Here is a 22,149-nt window from a genome sequence, read left to right as displayed (position 1 = left end):
GGTCTCTCATCCAGACCCTGCTTAGTTTCTGCATAACTGTTGCATCATGTGGCTTTCAGCCATACCTTAAGACTTGCATATAGACTACAACGAGAACCTAGGCCAAACTACAAGACAAATCCTGACATACATCTGTTTGGAAAATTATGCATGGATGGGCTGTGACTCCAACAGACAGGGTCTAATTTGATTCATCTAGTCAGCTCCGACTTGTATCTCTGCCAGCCAGGACCTGCCAAGGAGGTCAAAAAGCTGTGCTCATCACTGTACTGTACTAAGATACCTCTTGGTCATCTTACAACCTATGCATAATTTTAAAATCGATAAGTTTGTTTGGAATCAGGTCTATATTTGTACTTTTCCGGGCTGCAAATGCAATACACTGGAGTCTATTAGCAAACGGTGATGATGCGCTGACTTCAAGGGCCAACCTAGATAAGACGAATGAGAATTCATTTTGAAACACACATTCCATACCTACAATTCAAGAAGGTGTGTCCTACATTGTCCAACTGTGTCCAAGTTCTTGTAACTTATATACAACTATACTTAAGTATATAACATTCTGGGTCCTTTTGGTGTGTATAAAGTGGATAGGGTAAGTGGCGCATCTAGTTCATCCTGTTATCACAGTGATTAACCAGATGCCTGTGGGATACCCTGGAGCAGAACCCAAGCACAAGAGCCCTCTTCCCTCCTGTGTTTTCCAGCAACTTGTATTCAGAAGCATTACTGCTTCCAGCCATGGAGGCAGAACATAACCATCCTGGCTAGCAGCCTTCTCCTCTATGAATGGGTCCAGTCCTTCCAGGTTGGTGGCCATCAGTGCCTCCTTTGGGAGTAATAATAATAATAATAATTTATTTATACCCCACCCATCTGGCTGAGTTTCCCCAGCCACTCTGGGCTGCTCCCAATCGAGTGTTAAAAACAATACAGCATTAAATATTAAAAACTTCCCTAAACAGGGCTGCCTTCAGATGTCTTTTAAAGATAGGATAGCTTCTTATTTCCTTCACATCTGAAGGGAGGGCATTCCACAGGGCGGGCGCCACTACCGAGAAGGCCCTCTGCCTGGTTCCCTGTAAACCTGACTTCTTGCAGTGAGGGAACCACCAGAAGGCCCTCGGTGCTGGATCTCAGTGTCTGGGCTGAACGATGGGGGTGGAGATGGTCCTTCAGGTATACAGAACCGAGACCGTTTAGGGCTTTAAAGGTCAGCACCAACACTTTGAATTGTGCTCAGAAACGTACTGGGAGCCAATGCAGATCTCTCAGGACCGGTGTTATTTTGTTTCATTTCACTTCCCTATTAATTTGTAATTCGCCACTCTAAATTACCATGCACAAGGTGGTTTACAGCAACAAAATATGCAACAAAGAAAGCACACCTTTATATAGTAAACTGACCCAATACAAAAAGTCATAATAAAACAAAACTTTAAAATGGAACATCTTATACCAGATAAAAGTAATATTTAATTGTTGTTGTTGTTTAGTCGTTCAGTCATGTCCGACTCTTCGTGACCCCATGGACCAGAGCACGCCAGGCACTCCTGTCTTCCACAGCCACCCGCAGTTTGGTCAGATTCATGTTTGTAGCTTCGAGAACACTGTCTAACCATCTTGTCCTCTGTCGTCCCCTTCTCCTTGTGCCCTCCATCTTTCCCAACATCAGGGTCTTTTCCAGTGAGTCTTCTCTTCTCATGAGGTGGCCAAAGTATTGGAGCCTCAGCTTCAGGATCTGTCCTTCCAGTGAGCACTCAGGGCTGATTTCCTTAAGAATGGATGCGTTTTCAGTCCATGGGACTCTCAAGAGTCTCCTCCAGCACCATAATTCAAAAGCGTCAATTCTTCGGCGATATTTAATAATCTATTAGAATATATTAAAATTAACTCTCAAAACATCAGCAAATAATAATTAAACAGAAATTCACTCTTAACAATTACAATAAATAATTACTAAACTATGATAAATTAAAAATAACTGCAAGTCACAATGCATAAAATACCACAATACATACAAAACTATGCAATGCACAAAGAGGTACTATTTTTTTTATTTTAAAAAATCTCTTCTGAATCTTCCAGCATTCAGCTTCACTGGAGGTCCACATGTTCTATTGTTACATATTTTTGTTAGAATACCAGCAACTTCACATACCAGCTCTTTAAGCAGCAACAAATATCTATAATAATATTGCAAAAAAAATCCGTTCCACTTGTAATCCAAACACATAAACCAGTTTAAAAGGTATTTCACCTTCACTTACAGGTAAATATTTCTACAGGGCTGAACCAAATATCACCTGCGGGAAAGTTCCATAAGCGGGGTGCCAACACAGAGAATGCCCTGTCATGATTAATAATAATAGTAATAATTTATCATTTCTACCCCGCCCATCTGGCTGGGTTTTGGTACTTGGGTCCCAAATTGTTTAGGGCTTTACATGCCCTTGGATTGGACTCAGTGATTTGCCAATAACCAGAGTTGGGTATCTTTCCTAGTTTTCCTTTCAAGGTAGATGGCAGGGGTCTCATACTGGGGGAAACTCTGACAGCTCTCTTTAAAATAATCACCTGCACTTCCCTTGATAACAGGCCCTTTTAAAAAACATAAACAACACCTGAATCATAGAAACTTAGAGTTGGAAGGGACCCAAAGCCATTGCGTCCAACCCCCTGAAACTGTAAAAGGCTAAAGGAAGGGTGTGGCCTTCCAGATGTTGTTGGACTCTTAATTCCCATCAGCCCCAGGCAGCACAGCAGATGTCAGGGATGATGGGAGTTGTAGTCCAGCAAGATCTGGCGAGCCATGGCTTCCTTGTTCCTGTGCTAAGCCTTGCCACTGCATACTGTACCTGAAAGTGTCCACTCATTTTCACAGCTGCCCCATGTGTGTTCTGGGATTCAGGCCCAGAGCTGGAAGGCTGTGCTCACTGACCACAAAGCTCTTGGTTGTCTAAGCTCCAAACCGCCTCCCAAAGGCTTTGCTCGCCACAAAGTTCTCTGCTGAACCAACTCCAAACCACCAACTCATGTCCGTCTGTAGGCAGTGATGTTTTTAAGGGGCGGATATTGGAGTATGGAGCATCTTCTATTGTGCCGACAGCATTTGGGCAGGAAAACAGGTGCTATCAGACCCAGAACCACAGTTCAGTGGTACAACGCCTGCCTAGCAAGCACAAGTTCCCGGATCCAGTCCCCTCTCTCCAGGCAGGCCTGGGAAACCCCTGTCCGAAACACTGGGCAGAGTAGACCATACTGAACTGAACAGGGATGGTTCAGCTCAGTGCAAGACGTTTTCCTTATGTTCAGAGAGCAAATCTCCAGAATATTCCAGGATGGTGTGTGTTTGCCACCCCCTGAGTGCTTTTGAATGGGACACCTATTTAAGGCAATAGGATCCACAGCTTCCTGCACAAAGGAAGCAGGCAGGATCAGGCAGCTTTCTATAATTTCCGGCAGGATCCACCTTTTTTTTTTTTTAACCCACCCCCATCCGCTGCCATTACAACGCTGCAGAGCTCATACCCTCCATTTTTTTTTGTATTATTATTTTTTAATTCTTCATCCTCCCAGCGCTTAGCTCCCCTGTGTGTGCGTGTGCTTTGAATTAATCCTTTGGAGTGTTTGTGTATGTTTCCCTCCCCCCGCTCCTTAGCCACACCGCTCTCCCCCCCACCCCACCCCCCACACACATACAAGCTCCATCCCTGATTTCTGGGTGTGTTAACTCCAATGTAGCTCTTTCAGCTCCGTGTGTGTGGGGGGTGTGTGTGTGTGTGTTCTCTCTTTCACCCCCCCACCTTCTCCGCCCCCAGGCATGAGAAGCTGCAAGATGGTCCGGGTGGTTAGTGTTCTGGGTCTGGTGATGCTCAGCGTAGCTCTGCTGATTTTGTCCTTCATCAGCTACGTGTCTCTGAAAAAAGACAATATCTTCACCACTCCCAAGTACGCCAACACGGGAGTGCCACGAATGTACATGTTCCACACTGGATTTAGGTGAGTGCTTGAAATACATATATGTATATATTTAAATGTACATATATCATCTTCCAGGGGAGGAAAGAGCAAGTGAGCTGGGCGGGGGGTATATGCATGCTGGAGAGGAAGGTTTAGAGGAGGAGAGGGTGTGTGTTGCGCGGGGGGGGGGGTTAGATATTACTATTATTATGATCATTATTGGATCAACGCTCCGGGACACCCCCATTCCCCACCTCTTCGCTTTTTGTGCCAGCAGCAAACCAAACCCCCACCCCTCCCTTTTAAAAATCGATCAGATCGTGCAGAGGTTGGGGGGGGGGGTTGCCTCAGTGGCCAGAGGAAGGTGGGAGGTGAGGAACCCCCGGCTCCTATAGATAGAGAAAATATGATGCGGGTCTCTGACGAGAATCATGGTGGCTCCCTGCCCGGTTCATGTATATTCCATCATGGGGCGAGCTGATGGCGCAGGCGCCCTCTTTCCCCGGCTGGGGATGGGGGAAGACATCGGCGCGGCTTCCCCACCGTTTTGGGGGCGGGTTGACAGATGCACAAACGCTCTTTAAACGCGCAGGGGGGCTAGGAAGGGTCTCCGACCGCTCCATTCCACCATTCCTTGTCTTCCCCCATCCCCGACCCGTGTTCTGCGCTGCCCCGCAGGTCTGGTGATGGAAGTCCTTTGTGTGATTGTGGCTTTCTTAATTTTATTTTTAAATGCATTCTTTAAAAAAAAATCTGCTTGGAAGCGCTGCACTCCCCACCATCCCAAAGAAGCGCAGATTACTCCCCGTTTTAGCGCCGGCAGATTAGAGGCACCCTCTTCTCTGCGCGCAGAGACCGGGCCCGGAGAATTAGGGGAGGGGAATTGCAGGAGGAAGGTGGATTTTCCAGGCAGGCGTGAGGCGGAAGTCGTGGAGACGATTCGCATGCTCTGCTGGGTCTTCCTCCTCCTCCTCTGCTGGTCCAGAGGCCGGGAAATGCCCCACGCTGTGCAGACGTGGCGTTGCATTGGCTCTTCGCAAAAAATAAGCCCCTTCCCAGCGCCCACACAAATGCTCCTGGGGGGTGGTTTGCTTGAAGTGGCCTCCTCCCTCTCAGAGTAAGAAGAATTTTAAAAGTGAATGGAAACTTGAGGCTCCGACGTTATCTTTCGGAGGTCGCTGTCCATGGTGCTGAATTTGCATCCGCTCCCGTTCTGCGCCCCTGAGCCTTCACTCCCTTCCAAGCTTACGCTTCGCTAATGAACCGCGCAGATGCTAACGGCTCTGACTGTTAGGAATGGTAAAAAATCAAAATCATAGTTTGGAGGGGGCCTCAAATGCCATCTAGTCCGACCTCGTGCTGATGCAGGAAATCCTGCAGCGTCCCTGTTCGGTGCCCGTCCACCCTCTGCTTCTAATTAAGGAGAACTCTCAGATCATAACATTTGAAAGGGCGGACCATTCTGTTTGTTTTCTACTTTTGTGCATAGGTGCTGCCTACCAGAGGAAGCAGAACTGGGCTAAATGGCCCAGAGGTTTTGACTCAGTACAAGGCAGCTGGATACCTTAATCTATATTCTGTGCATAGGTCCCACTTGAAATTGCTTTTGCATGTTGTCTTCTCCATGCTGCCACTTTAATAAATATAGTGTTATGTAACCATAATGCTGTGGCTGCTTCTGGTGGCATCGTCTGCTGTCTAGACTAATGTGTAGACTGGCTCTTAATCATTAGAAAATTTGAAGTATTGGGGAAAATAAGAAGCTAACAGCAAAATCAGATATATGTCTTCTCAGAATTAAGTCTTCCTGAGTTCAGTGGGACTTACTGTTGTTTAGAGTTGCAGCCTAAAAGATGCTTTACATCAGGGATCGAGAATCTGCTGTTGGATTCCAACTCCCATTAGCCCCAGCTAGCATGAGTGATGGGAGCTGATGTCCAACAAAATCTGGAGGGCACTATAGGCTCCTCACCCCTGCTTTACATGTTACATTTGTTCTAGTCACATGTAGATAGAAAGTATGATGTACAGCCCATCAGATGAGAAGAATGTACACACTGGCATATTTGCAAAGCTAAGCAGGGTCCAGTATGGTTTCAAATTGGGTGGGGGACCGCACGTTGAGATTCTTGCATTGCAGGCGGTTGGCCTAGATGACCCTCAGGTCCCTTTCAACTCTATTACTGCCTGTATGCATGCAGCAAAATGCTTAGGAAGGACTCTAGCTCAGTGGTAGAGTAGCTGCTTTGTTAAATCCATGGCATCTCCAAGTAGAGAATGGAAGATACTTCCGTCTAAACAACCCTGAAAAGCAACAATCAATCAGCATAGATAATACTGAGTTAGATAGACCAGTGGTCTGGCTTAGTATGAGGTAGCTCCCTAAAGTACGTTCAGGTGAGAGCACAAACAATGATCTACAACACAAGTTTCAAGCATTTTCATCAATGAAATTTCCCCCCCTCTTTTTTTTAATTCCATAAAGATAAAACAGAAAAAATGGGAGGGGGTTAACTACAAAAAGTTAAAAACTTAACAAAAGTACAGAGAAGTCTGCAGGGGAGTTTCTCTTACAGGTTCTAAAGATCTCAGAAATCTGCTCTGCAGTTGCCGGGAGTAGGGCTTTTTGAGTGTGGTTTCCTCTCTTCTGTGGAATAGCATTTGCTGCCATGATATGACAGGCAACCACAATCTGTACTTTCTGGAAACAGCCAGAGACCTTTTTGTTCTGACAGGCTTTTCCAGTGAGATAAATGGGCCTTTACTTTGTTTTGTTTTAGTTTCTTTTTAGATGTATTTGCTGTTTCTTTGCTTTTTAATTATCTTTCATGTACATCACCTTGGGATTGTTGTTTTGAAGGCAAATAATAATAATAATAGGTGGGGCAGAAGAAGCAGTAGAGAAATAGGAGAGCATGAAGCACATGAATTCCTGGGGACAAGGAGAAGGCCAAAAAGAGTCTAAAGGAAGATGATTAAAAGTGGTAGCAAGCATAGTTTCAGGTCTCTAGCTTGCCTGTAGCATTCCATAGCATATTTTCCTCCCCACAACATATTAAGGGCAAAATTACATATGTAGCAGGATCTAATAGTAAACTTTCCATCACTTTGGGCAACAGGAGCAATGTTTTCGAACCCTCTTCCTGTGGGGGAAGCGTCTCCCAGCACACGTACGAATAGCATGTCAGGGAGATTGAACAACCTGCCTCTAACATTTTCTCCAGGTTCTCATCTGGACTGGGATTAGGTGAGATAAGTACAACTGAGCATGTTTAGTTTCCAGGTGTAGTGTGTCACAGAACATATCTTGTCTATTTGATGGTGGGGTGTCCTTGAAGACTGGCTTGCACTTCATTCTAGACTGTAATAGAATAGTTAATTTACACCTTCAAGCTTCGAGTGAATTCACTGACGATGTGGATATGTGATCCCTTTCAGGTCCCAGTTTGCACTGAAGTTCCTTGACCCTTCCTTTGTACCCAATACAAACGCCTTGAACCATGAGTTGCAGGATAAAGCTCCCAAATGGACATTCAACAGGACGGCATTTTTGCAGCAAAGGTGAGTGAGAACGAGACAGACCTAAGCAATCAAGCCAAAAGCATGTTGTCATGTTTCTTTAAAAAAAAAAACAAAGCAATTGCAATTGTTATTTAACTGATGTGGTCTTGGGAGTTTTAAAGATCAACCAGCCATAACAGTGATCTATGAATGAACGAGCAGTGCTTTGAGATGGGTTTCTGTGTTCAAAATCAGAACTTCTGCTTTTCTCAAATGTTCTCAAGTGCTTATACCAATAAACGCTAAGCCCTTCCTATTTTGAGAAGGCATGTTTTTACCGCAGACCTGTCGCTGAAGATGTGACTTGTTTCTGATCAGTATGTGAAAGTTGTATTCTATTTCTTTCTCGCATCCATGGCTTCCTAGCAACCCTGGCTCCAGTGGCAGGTAGCGTGGTGGTGCAGAAGTGCTTACCTGACCTCCAGTCCCAGCAAATGAGTTTATACCGCTTGCTGGGAGGGAGAGTGCCATGGCTGCAGAGAGGGCAGCATGGTACATACACGCCAGCAGCTGCATCAGATTGGCACAGCCAGGGCATTTGCATTGCACCAGGTTTGTCGCACCCTCACCCCAGCCCTCCCAGTAAGCAGTGACAACTCACCTGCCGGGAGGTCAGGTAAGCACCACCTCCCCACCATGCCATCTTCTTGTCTCTCTGACCCCCGTTACACTCTCAATGTGAGAGCAGCTCTGCCACAACAAAACTCTGCTTGCTGAGAATTCTGAAGTCAACAAAGAAAGTTGAAGGAGGATAGAAATCAATTGCGCACTGCAGGATCCGACTGCTTTCTCCATCCAGCGATGTGGGGTATAAAATTTCCCAGGGCTTTCTTTTTCTGTGGGAAATTTTCCCTTCCTGAAGTTCATTAGTATCAATGAATGGATTCCAGATGCGAATAGAATATTAAGCAACCTCGGCAGTTTCAAAGATGTAATTAATATTTGTCCGGTGATTATCCCCAGCGAGTATGTGAGTCAGCGAATATCGTGCGCAATTCTTTGGGTTTCTAACATTTATTAGTGCGTCAACAGTTTCCAATAACTTCGGGGAGGTTCCTTAGTTTTAAATGATGTAAGAGAAGCACATGATCTTGTCTTTGCAATTTTTACAAGTATTCAAATAATACATAATTTAAGCCGTGCCTTATTTCTTCCCTTCAATTTTTTGTGGGGAATTGGGACAAAAATTAGCATGGGGTACTTTTTTGAGGATGGGGGCTTTGTTTACTAAATTGGGAAAAAATGACATGCTAAATTAAATCACTTGCTCGCACATCAGAAAACTGTCAGGTGCAAATTACCCTGTGCAAGTTAGCTTAATATCCGCAGGAAACATTTCCAGAAACATTTTCCCATATTAAATTTTTGCAAAAACCCACATTGCTATATCCATTCATAGTTTGCCTCTCCTCTCTGTCCACTAATTTCCCCAAGGAGCTTAAGGGTACCCCTGCCCGTTCGGGCCAGTCTTGCCAGACTCTAGGGTTGTGCGCTCATCTCACTCTATAGGCTGGGAGCCAGCGCTGTCCGCAGACACTTCCGGGTCACGTGGCCAGCGTGACGAAGCTGCATCTGGCGAGCCAGCGCAGCACACGGAACGCCGTTTACCTTCCCGCTGGTAAGCGGTCCCTATTTATCTACTTGCACCTGGAGGTGCTTTCGAACTGCTAGGTTGGCAGGCGCTGGGACCGAACGACGGGAGCGCACCCCGCCGCGGGGATTCGAACCGCCGACCATGTGATCGGCAAGTTCTAGGCGCTGAGGCTTTAACCCACAGCACCACCCGCGTCCCCCAAGGAGCTTAGAGGGGTTAAAAGGAGACAGGGCAGAGGAAATAACCACTGATGAAGAAAGGTATCCAGGAGCTTCTCCTTTCCACTGTATAGGTAATGGGTCTCCACCCCAACTTTCTCTTTTCTTTTGGCCCAGGAGCCTTCAGAATTTTTAGCAGACAGAGCCCTCACATTATTGGGACTGACCTTGCTCAGTGGTAGAGCATCTGCTTTGCATTCAGAAGGTCTCAAGGTTCATCCCTGGCATATCCAGGCTGGGAAATACCTCTGTCTGAATCCTGAAGAGCTACTCTCAGTCATTGTAGACAATACTGAGCTAGATATGCCAAGGGTCTGACTCTGTATAAGGCAGCTTCCTGTGATCCTGTTTAAACCATCTTTCCTCTATGCCAAGAGCACACAACTCCAGCACCCAGTTATTGCATGAAAAAAACAAAATAATGAAAATGCTCTTTATTCCTGCTGGCTTTTATTAGTTTTGTTCTAAGTTTGTTCCGAGTTTTACTAAAGCGGACACTGTTGTCTAATAGTTACCTGTTCTGTCTGAAATATAGACTGGGATGATACAGCTGTGCTGCAGTGTTAACCCCCCCCAAAAAAAAACTACAAATATATTGGACCAACTGAATGGGCCAGTGCAGGCAGAATGTAGGCTTAATCCGCAGTTAAGTAATGGGGGGGGGGCAGCTATGAGATCAGTTTATGATGTTATGTTTGCAGTTATATTTTATTTTATTCATTCTTGGAAACAATCTTGGAAATATGATTGAAGGGCAATATACGTGTGTGTGTGTGTGTGTGTGTGTGTGTATATATATATATATATATATACACACACACATACACAAAGCTGCATGCTTCCTCCTCCCAACTCCTATGTAGGAACATAAGAAAAGCTCTGCAGGATCAGTCCAAATGTCCATCTTGTCTAGCATCCTATTCTCACAGTATCCATCCAGATGGTTATAGATGGGTTGGTGGTTACAGAGGAGTGGTAGGAGGCACTAGTTGGGGAACTCCCCCAAGGAACCCCCCAGGGAAGAGGACTCAGAGCCAGGGGATCAGTGTTGGGGCGATGATGAGTGGTCAGAGGAAGAAGAGGGAGCAGGTTGGCAGGGGGAGGTGTTGGAAGCTGAAGAAGCAACAGGGTTTAGTGAGCAGGAAGAAGCTGGGGCAGAGAGCAGTCCAGAATCAGAGGCAGAAGTAGAGGCTGGAGAGGAGTGGGGGCAGACTGCTGAAGACACCAGGGACTCTCCCCCTCCTGTTGTGACCAGCTCCTCTCCCCACTGGTCTCCCAGAACATACAGAGGAATAAAGAGAGCAGAGCAAAGAGAGACAAGGCGAAGGCACCTCAGGTTGCTGGAGAAGGAACCAAGAGAGGATCCTTAGAGAACAGTGGGACATTCAGTCCTCACAACTGCCTCTTTGGGGCAAGACCTACTGGGAAGAGTTCCTGTGACCACCAGGCATGCACTATTTTTGGTTTCTTTGAATAAAGAGTTAACTTCACTGACGCCAGGTGTTTTGTTGCTGACCTTCTCCTGACAAAAGCCTGAAAGCAAGACGGTGTTTCATCAGTACATCTTGTTGGAGAAAACCCCATATCTTAACTAGCTTACGTTATGTGAAAAGGTCTCTTTCCTGGAGTAGCAGGTGGATGGGTGGATCCCCTGGACCACGCACTGTCAGGGTAGAAAGTGTGGAGATCTTTGGGCAAAGAAGACCTGCCCTCAAAGCCGTCTTTATTGCAAATGTGGAAAGTTTTGTTGTGAGGGGCTGAAAAGGGGTGTGTCTCGTGGGTATATCAGGGGTGGATCAGAAGAGGCCTTGGATCCACAGGATCCCAAGCCCTCCTGTTCCCTTGACATGCCCCCAAGAAGGGAGACAAACTGTGCCAGTCCTGGAGCAGGCACAGTTATTTTCCCTCCCCTGGAAACCAGTGGATTGAAGGGCAGAGGGGGAAACCTTCCAGTATGGCCAACACAAGCCCAGCAGGGTTTAGTAAGGGTCTACCAAGGACTCTTCCTCCTACCCACTTCTCTGTAGCATTGCCCTATTAAGAATTACATTGGCACAGACCTTAACCCCAGTTCATGCCAGACCAGATATCCAGTGTAACCAGTGTGGCGATCACACAGGGTCCCTGGACGTTTAACGGTCTATTGATCCCTGTTCCACCACTGTGCTCACTTCCCCGCTGCCACCAACCCGTTACTCTCGGGTAAAACACTGAGTCCAGACAGTTGTTAAAATTGAACCAAATAAACAAGTTTATTTTACAAACATTAACAAGTTTATGGTTTCTCAGATAATATTCCTGTCAGTTTATTAACTTTAGTTTCTATACCTTCCTAATACCTTCTGACTGATTATCTCAACTGTTTGACTGACTCCTCTTAAAAAATTCTCTCACATTAGACTAGCCCAACCCACAGACTTATCCTTTCTGTCTCTTCTAACTCCAGACTGACTTCTCAAACACCCTTAACTCTAACTCTTAACTCCTCCCCTTGGGTTCCCATTGGTTAGTCATTTTACAGTTAGTTAACCCTTTCCTTATGAACCCAGTATGATGTCACACACCTAGTAGGGCAACCAAATTAGTAACCAAATTATGGTTTGCAGGACTTTGTTCACAGTTGCTGCAGATGGATTTCTTAGCTGGTTAAGGCAAGAGGGGAGGATTTGTGCAGACTGAAAAGGGGGCTGCAGGAGATATCTGCAGCATTATAGCTCACCATTGATCCCTTAACCTTGTTTCAGAGGGATCCGGCGCTTACAACCGCATGAGCCCAGCAAGCAACATAGAATAACCTGGAATCACATAATTTGCTCAACCAACAGGCTGTTCAAATGTGTTGCATGCTTTCAAATCCAAGAGCTTTCTTCTATGGGAGTGGACATGTAGCATCAAGTAAAATAAAATAAGATGGAATAAGGCACGGTGCTCTGAGGTCAATGTAGGTATGTTGACCGTTGATTGGATTATAGTTTATTTGATCCTGCAGGGAGAAGAGGCTAGAAGTTGGATTACATGGCTTTTAAAATAGGGATGGCAAAAGGAAGCACAACAGCTTTGGGTTAGGAGTGTCATCACCTCGGTTTCCGTTTTGATGTACCTTTGTAAGGCAGGCAATATACAAGGCACAATACGAAATTTCATTAAGTGGGCAAGAGTCTATTCAGTTTCAATTTGACTCTTCTTGTCAGTGGGGTCAAGAATATGCTGCGTTATTTCCATGGAAGCTTTCTTCAACTTTCTATATATACTGTCACGCTAGCAAATCCAAGGCAATTTTCTGTCAGATAAGCAAGTTCTAGATCTTATTAAGCTTTAAACATTTCAGGCCAGCAAGTCTGTAGGTTGCTCTGAGGGCCATCAGAGCAGAGCAAAGTGAGGTCTGCCTTGGTGAGACGCCAGTAGGAAGGCAAAGCCGGTATACGCAAGGGGAACTTACCAACAAGCTGGTTTCCAGATTCCCCAATGTGTTGCAAACATAAGTGCTTTTCAGGGGAAATGCGCTGCGCCTAGAATGTGGAATGGCAAACTGTGCAGAGCCTTTGACTCAATCGCTCTTGAGTACCTTCACCATCACTGTGGAGTGCATAGGTTGTTTTATTGTATTTTAAATATTTTGTTGGAAGCCGTCCAGAGTGGCTGGGGAAACCCAGTCAGATGGGCAGGGTATAATTATTATTATTATTATTATTATTATTATTATGCAATGAAGCAGGAGACTTGCCGGCTAGAGAGCAGGAGGCGGTATAAATCTTGGTCTTTGGGGTCAGCCTAATTGCTATGCAATGAGTTTGTGTAACTGGCATCTATACTGCTCATTACGATTTGGAAAATAGTTTTGGTTTGAAAATTTCAACAAACTGTTGCACGCCACGCCAGTCTCTGAACGGTGCAGAATTCCAGGGTTTATGTTTCCTTTGGAATGAGGGACAATGGAGACTGTGGTGTCTTTATGATACATGGCTTATTTACATATATATACAGCCTGAGCCTACAATGGAGGAGTTCACTGTATTTAACATCCCAATGGGATCTTGTTTCACCCATAGCCATAGCCCTGGATGCAAGCAGAAATCAAGCATGCCTCTTCCTCACAGGATTCAACCTGCTTCTTCCTCCAGTTTCTAGCTTACACACACAACTCTGGCCTTTGCTTTTTCTAACTACCGGCAAGTTGAGGGAGGGGGCCCACCCATTTGCCGTCTGGCATAAAGCCACTTCCTTTGTACCCTTAATGGTCTGTTACCTAGGCTGTCACCTCACCAGGAAGCTAACCTATCTATTCCAGAAATTTGAATTCTTGCTTAAGTTTTACAACTTCCTGGATCAAGGAATTAGAAGGCTCTCGGCATACAGCCTGCAAACCCCTTCTCAACTCATAAGAGTGCGTATGCTCTGCTTGTCAACCACTTTGCCAACCCTACTTTCCCCACACCTGACCCACCCCCTCGACTATCCCCACACAGCCTGCTCCAAGCCCCACCTTTAGAGAGCAGTTTCTGAAGTGCCTCCATTATATCATGCTCCAGCTGTTTTTAAAGCCCTATACGGCCTAGGACCCTCGTACCTACGGGACCGTCTCTCCTGGTATGTCCCATGGAGGACCTTACAGTCTTCAAACAAAAACATATTGGAGGTCCCAGGACACAGGAAGGTTAGGCTGGCCTCAACCAGAGCCAGGGCTTTTTCGGCTGTGGCCCCGATCTGGTGGAACGCTCTGTCACAAGAGACTAGGGCCTTGCAGGACCTGACATCTTCCTGCAGGGCCTGCAAGACAGCGCTGTTCCACCAGGCCTTTGGCCAAGGCACAGTCTGACCCCCTCCTTTGGTAATCTTCACAGAACTCTAGCCCAATGGTTGCCATTAATTTGATTTTGAATTGATTTTAAAATGAATTGATTTTAGAATGCTGTGTTACTTTTATTGTTGTTAGCCGCTCTGAGCCCGGCTTCGGCTGGGGAGGGTGGGATATAAATTAAAAATTAAAAATTATTATTATTATTATTATTATTATTATTATTATTATTAAGGGGCAAGGTGCTTCACAGAACATTTCCCCCCATGCACTGCTTGCTCCCTTATCTGCCTGCCATTCTATCATCTCGCTGAAATTAATATGGCCACCTGTCAGCAGCCATGCAAACTGCAGTGTGACAACAGACTTACATTTTTATGCATATAGGAAGATACTGTTTGGTTTTTAGAATGTTGTAAGCCACCTTGTGGTCTCTGATGAAAGGTGGTCAATAAATGAAATAAGTAAATAAATGATTTCATTGGTGGCTGGAAGAGGCGGGGCAAATTGCAACATGATGCCATTACCAGATGGGTAAGAGATGTTAAACTTTCCAGGAAAGATGGGATGAACTCAACAGAAGAATGCTGTTTTCAGTAGTATTCCTCTTTGGAGGAAGAGCAGCATACCGGTAGCAAATAAGTAATGAAATAGACCAGGTTGTTTAGTTTTCTCTTGATGATGAGTAAATGGAAACCATAATGGTATTTTTATTAGCCGTATTCGCTTTAGGAGAAATTTTAATATTTGCAAATTGACCTTACGATTCCCCAAATAGAATATTAAGAAGCTGTGTGTCTGCAAAGGGGAGACAGCTGAATGTTGCTTCGAGATGCCAAATGAGGATACTGGAAGCACTCACTTCAAAACTTTGAGCGCATTATCGTTAATGACATTTAAGGATGACTTGAGAGTTCTGTGCTGATGATACAGGGAATGCGCAGTAATGTTTCTTTGCAAAGCTCTTTCCTTCCCCCTGCAAGGTAATAATATAAGATACCTTCGCAGTTTAATTCCCTTTGAAAGACTTACATAAACTGTATTGCAATCAGGTAGCAGTCCCAAACCAAAATGCATTATCTTTGTGGTCTAATAGAGGTTGACAAGCGTCGGTGGTCAGAGTCTCAATTACGTTCAATTACACTGGGCACAATTTTTAAGAAACCTTTTTGGGGGTTTTTTGCTGAAATGCATCTCTTTAAAAAGTCTGTAATCCTGGAAGCTTTTTCATTATATGAGACAGTGAAATGAGACCTTCATAAGGTCTAGAGCAGAGGTGGGGTAACCTCAGGCCCAGCGACAGGACGTGGCTCTCCAGGCCTCTCTGTCTGGCCTCCAGAACTCTTCCCTGGTCACACACCCTCACCGAAGCTGCTTCACACAGTCCTTTAGTGTTTTTGCCTGACTGGACCATGTCCTTGAGCTCTGTTTCTTGGCTGCCTATATGGAGGAGAAAAAAGGGTGTGTCAGTTTATGTAGTGGGAGATTAGCAGACAAGCCTAACAAATACATATTCTTGCTACTTACCATGAGAGTAATAATAATAGTTTATTATTTATACCCCGCCCATCTGGCTGAGTTTCCCCAGCCACTCTGGGCGGCTCCCGATCAAGTGTTAAAAACAATGCAGCATTAAATATTAAAAACTTCCCTAAACAGGGCTGCCTTCAGATGTCTTTTAAACAGACAGCTTTTAGAAGAGGCTAAGGCCACAGAAGGTCGCGGTTTGAATCCCTGCGACAGGGTGAGCTCCCGTTGTTTGGTCCCTGCTCCTGCTAACCTAGCAGTTCAAAAGCACGTCAAAGTGCAAGTAGATAAATAGGTACCGCTCCAGCGGGAAGGTAAACGGCGTTTCCATGTGCTGTTCTGGTTTGCCAGAAGCGGCTTTGTCCCGCTGGCCACATGACCCGGAAGCTGTACGCCGGCTCCCTCGGCCAATAAAGCGAGTTGAGCGCCGCAACCCCAGAGTCAGTCATGACTGGACCTAATGGTCAGGGGTCCCTTTACCTTTACTTTTAAGTCCACAGAGCTACAGTGGTACCTTGGTTCGCAAATGGCTTCGCTCCCGAACGCCACAAACCCAGAATTAAATGTTCTGGTTTGCAAACGTTTTTCGGAAGCCGAACGTCTGACGTGGCTTCCGCTTGAGTTCAAGAAGCTCCTGCAGCCAATCGGAAGCCATGCCTTGGTTTTTGAACCATTTCGGGAGTTGAACAGGCTCCCAGAACGGATTAAGTTCGAGAATCAAGGTACTACTGTATATTGCTGAGAGACAGAGACTCAGACCATAGAAATGCAGTTGGTAGAGAGGGCTCTGTGTGATGTCATTTCCCATCATGTCCCGGAGAGGAAGGAGCGTATAGTACTTCCTGTTCCTCTCTCTCTCTCTCTCTCTCTCTCTGCCCTGTGCCTGATTGCCTGAGATTGGTTATACTGTAAATATAAGTATTTTGCTTGCATAGTTTTTACTGCTACTGTTTCTGTGAACCAATGCAAGATTATAAAGTAAGTAAATCTTATTTTTATATGTAACTTTACACGTTGTTGCCTGGTTCATTGTTACACAGGCTAAGAAGGGGGAAGCCAACTTACAAAGTGAGTCTTTGCAGCCCAGTTCCTATGCTTCCAATTTCACTGCCAATAATGGGATTTTAAAACTCTATTTAATGCTGGAGGGATAAATTGCAATTAACATATCCTCTCCTACCCATTAAAACCCATCACCCACTTTTGTCTCTGTCACTCTCATGTGGCCCCTGGGAGGTTCTGAAAAAGGTTCCCCACCCACCTGGTCCACAGATATTAAGTTGGATCTAGAGTTCACTCCTGCCAACAAGGGGAGAAGTCGGCCGAAGTTGCTTCTCCCACTTTGCCAATGGGATCAATAGCCTTCCATGGACAGAGGCAGCCTTCCTTTGCGGAAGGCAAAGTCTGGATCCAGCCCATTGTTTTTGAAGAAGGGCTCAGACCGACAGTATTTCTGTTGCTTCTTAGCACAGGATGGAAAGTATCTGATACTGGTGAATTATTTATCTTAATTTATAAATAGAAATCCTAGCCCACATTCCTCCAAAGCAGCTTACAGATAAGTCTTATGCAGAGTAGATCCATTGAAATGAATGGGCCAAACCTAGGCACGTTCATTAATTTCAGTGGGTCTACTCTGTGTAAACCCTATTTGAATACCACTCTATTAAATCATACGCATATATCCCATAATAAAAACTAAAATACACACATATTACATTACACAAAGCATCCAATTTTCTTTAAAGCAGCAGTGTTAGAAGTGGTAATGGAATGAAAGCACATCCCCACAAATAACATCTATTTATGATATTCACTTTATTCCTCTTCCATTGTTTTCCTCCTCGTCATCATCACTGATTTATTAATTGTCTCCTTAACAACTTTGTCAGTGTGATGTACACTAATAATACAGTGGTACCTTGGTTCTCAAACACCTTGGTTCTCAAACTCTTTGGTTCTCAAACTCTGAAAACCCGGAAGTAAGTGTTCCGGTTTTCAAATGATTTTTGGAAGCAAATGTCCGATGCAGTGGTCGGCTATTGTTTCCAGGGCGCCTGCACCAATCAGAAGCTGCGCCTTGGTTTTCGAACATTTCAGAAGTCAAACAGACTTCCGGAATGGATTAAGTTTGGCGCTTTTGTTTTTGCTATTTATTTTGCGTTTTTGAGGCTTTTTCGGTTAATTTGTTTTTGTGACTGTGTGGAACCCAGTTCAGCTTCTGAATAATTGATTGTGTGACTGCAGAAATGGATAAAAGCCCCCCATCCAAACAATGACTATCATCAGTGCAAGGAAGGGGGGGGGAAATAAATTTTAATTTTTATCATCTACAATACTGTCTTACTTATTTTACAGTACAGTACATTGAATATTGCTTTCATTTTATGGATCAGTGGTCTCCTTAGATAGTAAAATTCATGTTAAATTGCTGTTTTAGGGGTTGTTTTTTAAAGTCTGGAATGGATTAATTTGTTTTGCATTACTTTCTATGGGAAAGCACGCCTTGGTTTTGGAACACTTTGGTTTTGGAACAGACTTCCGGAACGGATTAATTTTGAGAACGGAGGTACCACTGTAATTAAAAACTGTTAAAAACACCAAACAGCAAATACATTTAAAACAAAACTAAAACCATACAAAGGCAATACTTATGATTCCAAAACCACATGCCTTTGTAGGACTATGGATAAACAAAGCTCTAATTCTCCTCTTGGATTCCCATCCCAAAAAATCCCTTAATACTGTCAACTAAACCAGTGGCTTCCAAATACTATACTCTGGAGGAACCCAGGAATGACATTTTCTGTCCCTTTGCTATAATTAATAAAGTTATGCCAGCAAAGTACGTAAGCACTTTGCAAGCCATAACGGTGTGGTAGGAGGGACTTGATGGTTGATCTGGCTTCCCATTGATGTGCATCACTGCCAGTTACCGAGAAGGGGAGCAGCAAAGCAGCAAGGATCTTGGTGGAAGTGCAGCGGAGCCCATCCAATGCTCTCACTGCTGTGCCATCATGGCCAGAGGTATGGAGAAGCTTTGGCTCCCCAGGCGTTGGTGAACTGCAACTCCCATCAGCCCCAGCAATGGCCAGTGGTGATGGGAGTTGTGGTTTCCATCTGGAGAGCCAGCGGTTCCCCAAACTTGCATTGTTGTTGTTGTTTAGTCGTTTAGTCGTGTCCGACTCTTCGTGACCCCATGGACCAGAGCACGCCAGGCACTCCTGTCTTCCACTGCCTCCCGCAGTTTAGTCAAACTCATGCTGGTAGCTTCGAGAACATTATCCAACCATCTCATCCTCTGTCATCCCCTTCTCCTTGTGCTCTTTCCCAGCATCAGGGTCTTTTCCAGGGAGTCTTCCCTTCTCATGAGGTGGCCAAAGTATTGGAGCCTCAGCTTCAGGATCTGTCCTTCCAGTGAGCACTCAGGACTGATTTCCTTCAGAATGGATAGGTTTGATCTTCTTGCAGTCCATGGGACTCTCAAGTGTCTCCTCCAGCACCATAATTCAAAAGCATCCATTCTTCGGCAATCAGCCTTCTTTATGGTCCAGCTCTCATTTCCATACATCACTACTGGGGAAACCATAGCCATAACCTGAATTACAGCATCTGAAACTCCTACAGGCTGTGAGAAACGGTGTGCAGTGGTACACCCCATCATATGGAAATTAACACTCAAGACAGAGGGATTTGTTATTGTCATAGTTGTACTTGCCCTGAGACCCGTGGTTATAGGGCGGTATATAAATTATGATGATGGTGGTGATGATGGTGGTGATGTAAGAGCCCTGCTATATCAGATGAAAGGTCCATCTCTAGCCCACCATCCTGCTTTCCACAGTTGGCCAAGTAAGCAGATGTCTTCAGAAAGCCAATGAGTGGGGTCTGAAGGCCTTAGCCGTCTCCCACTGGTGCCCCACATGGAGTGGTGCTTAGTGTCGTGCTGCCCCTAAAAAATAGAGGTTCCAGATATCCTTCATGCCTAATGATAGATTCCTCTACTCCTCTTCTAAAGCTGTGTAAAGCTAGTGGCCATCAGCACATCATCTGGTAGCAAATTCCATAAATTTAAGTGTTACTTAGTTAATTAAACATGTGCTAGCCGTATGTTTAATTTTGATGATAAGTGGACACACACACACACACATTTAAGAATTAATCCCCAGAAAGAGGGTTGATTGGTTTAATCCACTAGATGTCCTAAAACTAATTCACTTTCGCAGATGAATCCTAGATTGGAAAGGCTTTGGAGCCCAGTTTGCGAATGCCCAATGTCTTCGTTGGAAGCTTGTGCCCATTCTAGGCACATCGCCAGGAAAGTGGAAGTGCAGCACACACATACACACCCAGGGGAAAAAAGGGGAGGAAACGGAGGGTGCAGATTTGCATATACTTTGTATATGCTCATTTAGATGCAATTTTAGAAATAATTGGTGGTCATCAGCTGAATGTTACTCAGAGTAGACCTGTTGAAATCAATGGACCTAGCTTAGTCATGCTCATTAATTTCAGTGGGTGACTCCCAGGCTGCGCACCTGGTCCTTCAGGGGCCCAGTTACCCCATTCTGGACCAGGGAGTCCTCCACACCAGCCCGCCCCCTGTCTCCCAAGAACAGTACTTCTGTCTTGTCAGGATTCAGCCTCAATCCATTAGCTGCCATCCATCCTCCAACCTCCTCCAGGCACTCGCACAGGACGTTCACCGCCTTCACTGGTTCTGATTTGAAAGAGAGGTAGAGCTGGTATCTTCTGTATATTGATGGACACTCAGTCCAAACCCCCTAATGATCTCTGGGCAGAAGTTTCATAACCTGGTTAAAATGTCAGGGACAACCCGGGCGCATGGAAGCCCATATCGGAAGTGTTGATTTATTGGCGGTTTTCCTTTAAAAAAAAAAGTTTAAAGATGTCATTTTATTTGGAGATTTTATAAAAATAAAATAAAAAGCTTTTGTGTCCAGATTTTCACTTTTTAAAATATGGCAACCTTAAGCCCAAGTGTGCTTCCACTTACATCTTAGGCAGTTGTGCATTATAGATCTTAACGGAGCTTGGTTCTCCAAAGACAGCATAAAATGTTCTAAAATCTAAAGGAAGAATGACAAAACTCATTCTGATGAAGTGTCTCCTTGTTGACTGTCATTGTGGTTGCCAGTTATGCTAATACTTTGGTGAAATTTTAGGAAATGGATGCAGGGTCCGTGTGGGGGTTGTGAGGAGATTTGACAAAGGGCATCAGAGATGGCGATAAGGGCCCATTTCGGACAATACTGTCCCCAAACTTCTTCCAAGGTGCAATAGAGGAATGAGCTTCTACTTTCCCACAGCTAACCCAAACCCTTGGGCACCATCTGAGAACACTATGATGTTGCACAGGGTGGCATTTGCCAGGAAAACTAGTTATGATGTAAGTGTGCTACAAACTTTAATTATTCTATTAATCATAGCATCTGAGAGGGAAGTGTGTGACTAAATAAGGTCACAGAACAAGATGAGGTTCCATATCAAATTATGGGCTGTACGTAATAGATGGTTGGTACATTGGCATACTGATGGTTTCTAGTGATACGCCAGATTAATAACCCTCTACAGTGGTACCTCAGGTTACATATGCTTCAGGTTACAGACTCCGCTAACCCAGAAATAGTACCTCGGGTTAAGAACTTTGCTTCAGGATGAGAACAGAAATCGTACTCTGGCGGCGCGGCAGCAGCAGGAGGCCCCATTAGTTAAAGTGGTGCTTCAGGTTAAGAACAGATTCAGGTTAAGAACAGACCTCCGGAACAAATTAAGTACTTAACCAGAGATACCACTGTACTGGATCAACCTGCAACAGGAGCGGGGGGTTTTAGCTACACCTGGATATTAGATATGGTGTGATATGTTAATTGGATAGGTGTGTGGCACTTAAGTAATGTACAATCAATAGTCAGTGTTCCTTAAGTATGGTTAATAGGTTTATAAGTTCAGGCATACTCATATTGTTAAGGATATTATGTACTTCTTAGCTTAATGTACTTGGTTGATTAAGCATTAAGAATGAGGACTCAACCAGGCCACATTCATACCATACATTTAAAGTCCTTCAAACAGTTGTTGCTTGGCCCCATAGGATTCTGGGAGCTGTAGTTCACTAAGGGTGCTGAGAGTTGATAGTAGACCCCTGTTCACCTTCCAGAGCTACAATTCCCAGAGTTCCCTGGGAAGAGGGGTTGGTTTTTAAACCACTCCTGAGAACTGTAGCTTTGGGATGGAAATGGAGAATGAACTTCCCCTTTGGGGGTCTTCTTTGCCTGCAGTTTTCCCCAGTGTGGTGTCTATCAACATCATAGTGTTCTCAGATACCCCCTTGGTGCCCTTCAGGGCCCCCTGCCGCTCCCAGTTATTTTTAATGAGGTTTCTTGGGCAGTTTGTATGTTTTTGGGTGGGGGGCTGCTCACTTGTTTTATCTGTGTTTCATTTGTTTGGTGGGCATGCAGATGTTT

At 44.8% G+C, this 22,149-nt stretch overlaps 1 protein-coding gene across 1 annotated transcript in view; it reads left to right on the top strand.

Moving 5' to 3' along the window:
• The window catches only part of ST8SIA3 (ST8 alpha-N-acetyl-neuraminide alpha-2,8-sialyltransferase 3), a 44,836-nt gene that overhangs the window by 10,191 nt on the left and 12,496 nt on the right, over positions 1-22,149 (top strand). The window contains exons 2-3 of the mRNA XM_083403109.1: positions 3,825-4,005; positions 7,405-7,527. Coding sequence (XP_083259235.1) covers positions 3,825-4,005; positions 7,405-7,527 — 304 coding nt within the window. The remainder of the gene's footprint in view (positions 1-3,824; positions 4,006-7,404; positions 7,528-22,149) is intronic.

The sequence above is a fragment of the Podarcis tiliguerta genome, assembly GCF_965153285.1.
Source record: "Podarcis tiliguerta genome assembly, chromosome: 11".
Classification (NCBI taxonomy): domain Eukaryota; kingdom Metazoa; phylum Chordata; class Lepidosauria; order Squamata; family Lacertidae; genus Podarcis; species Podarcis tiliguerta.
This window is presented reverse-complemented; position numbering and strand designations above follow the sequence as displayed.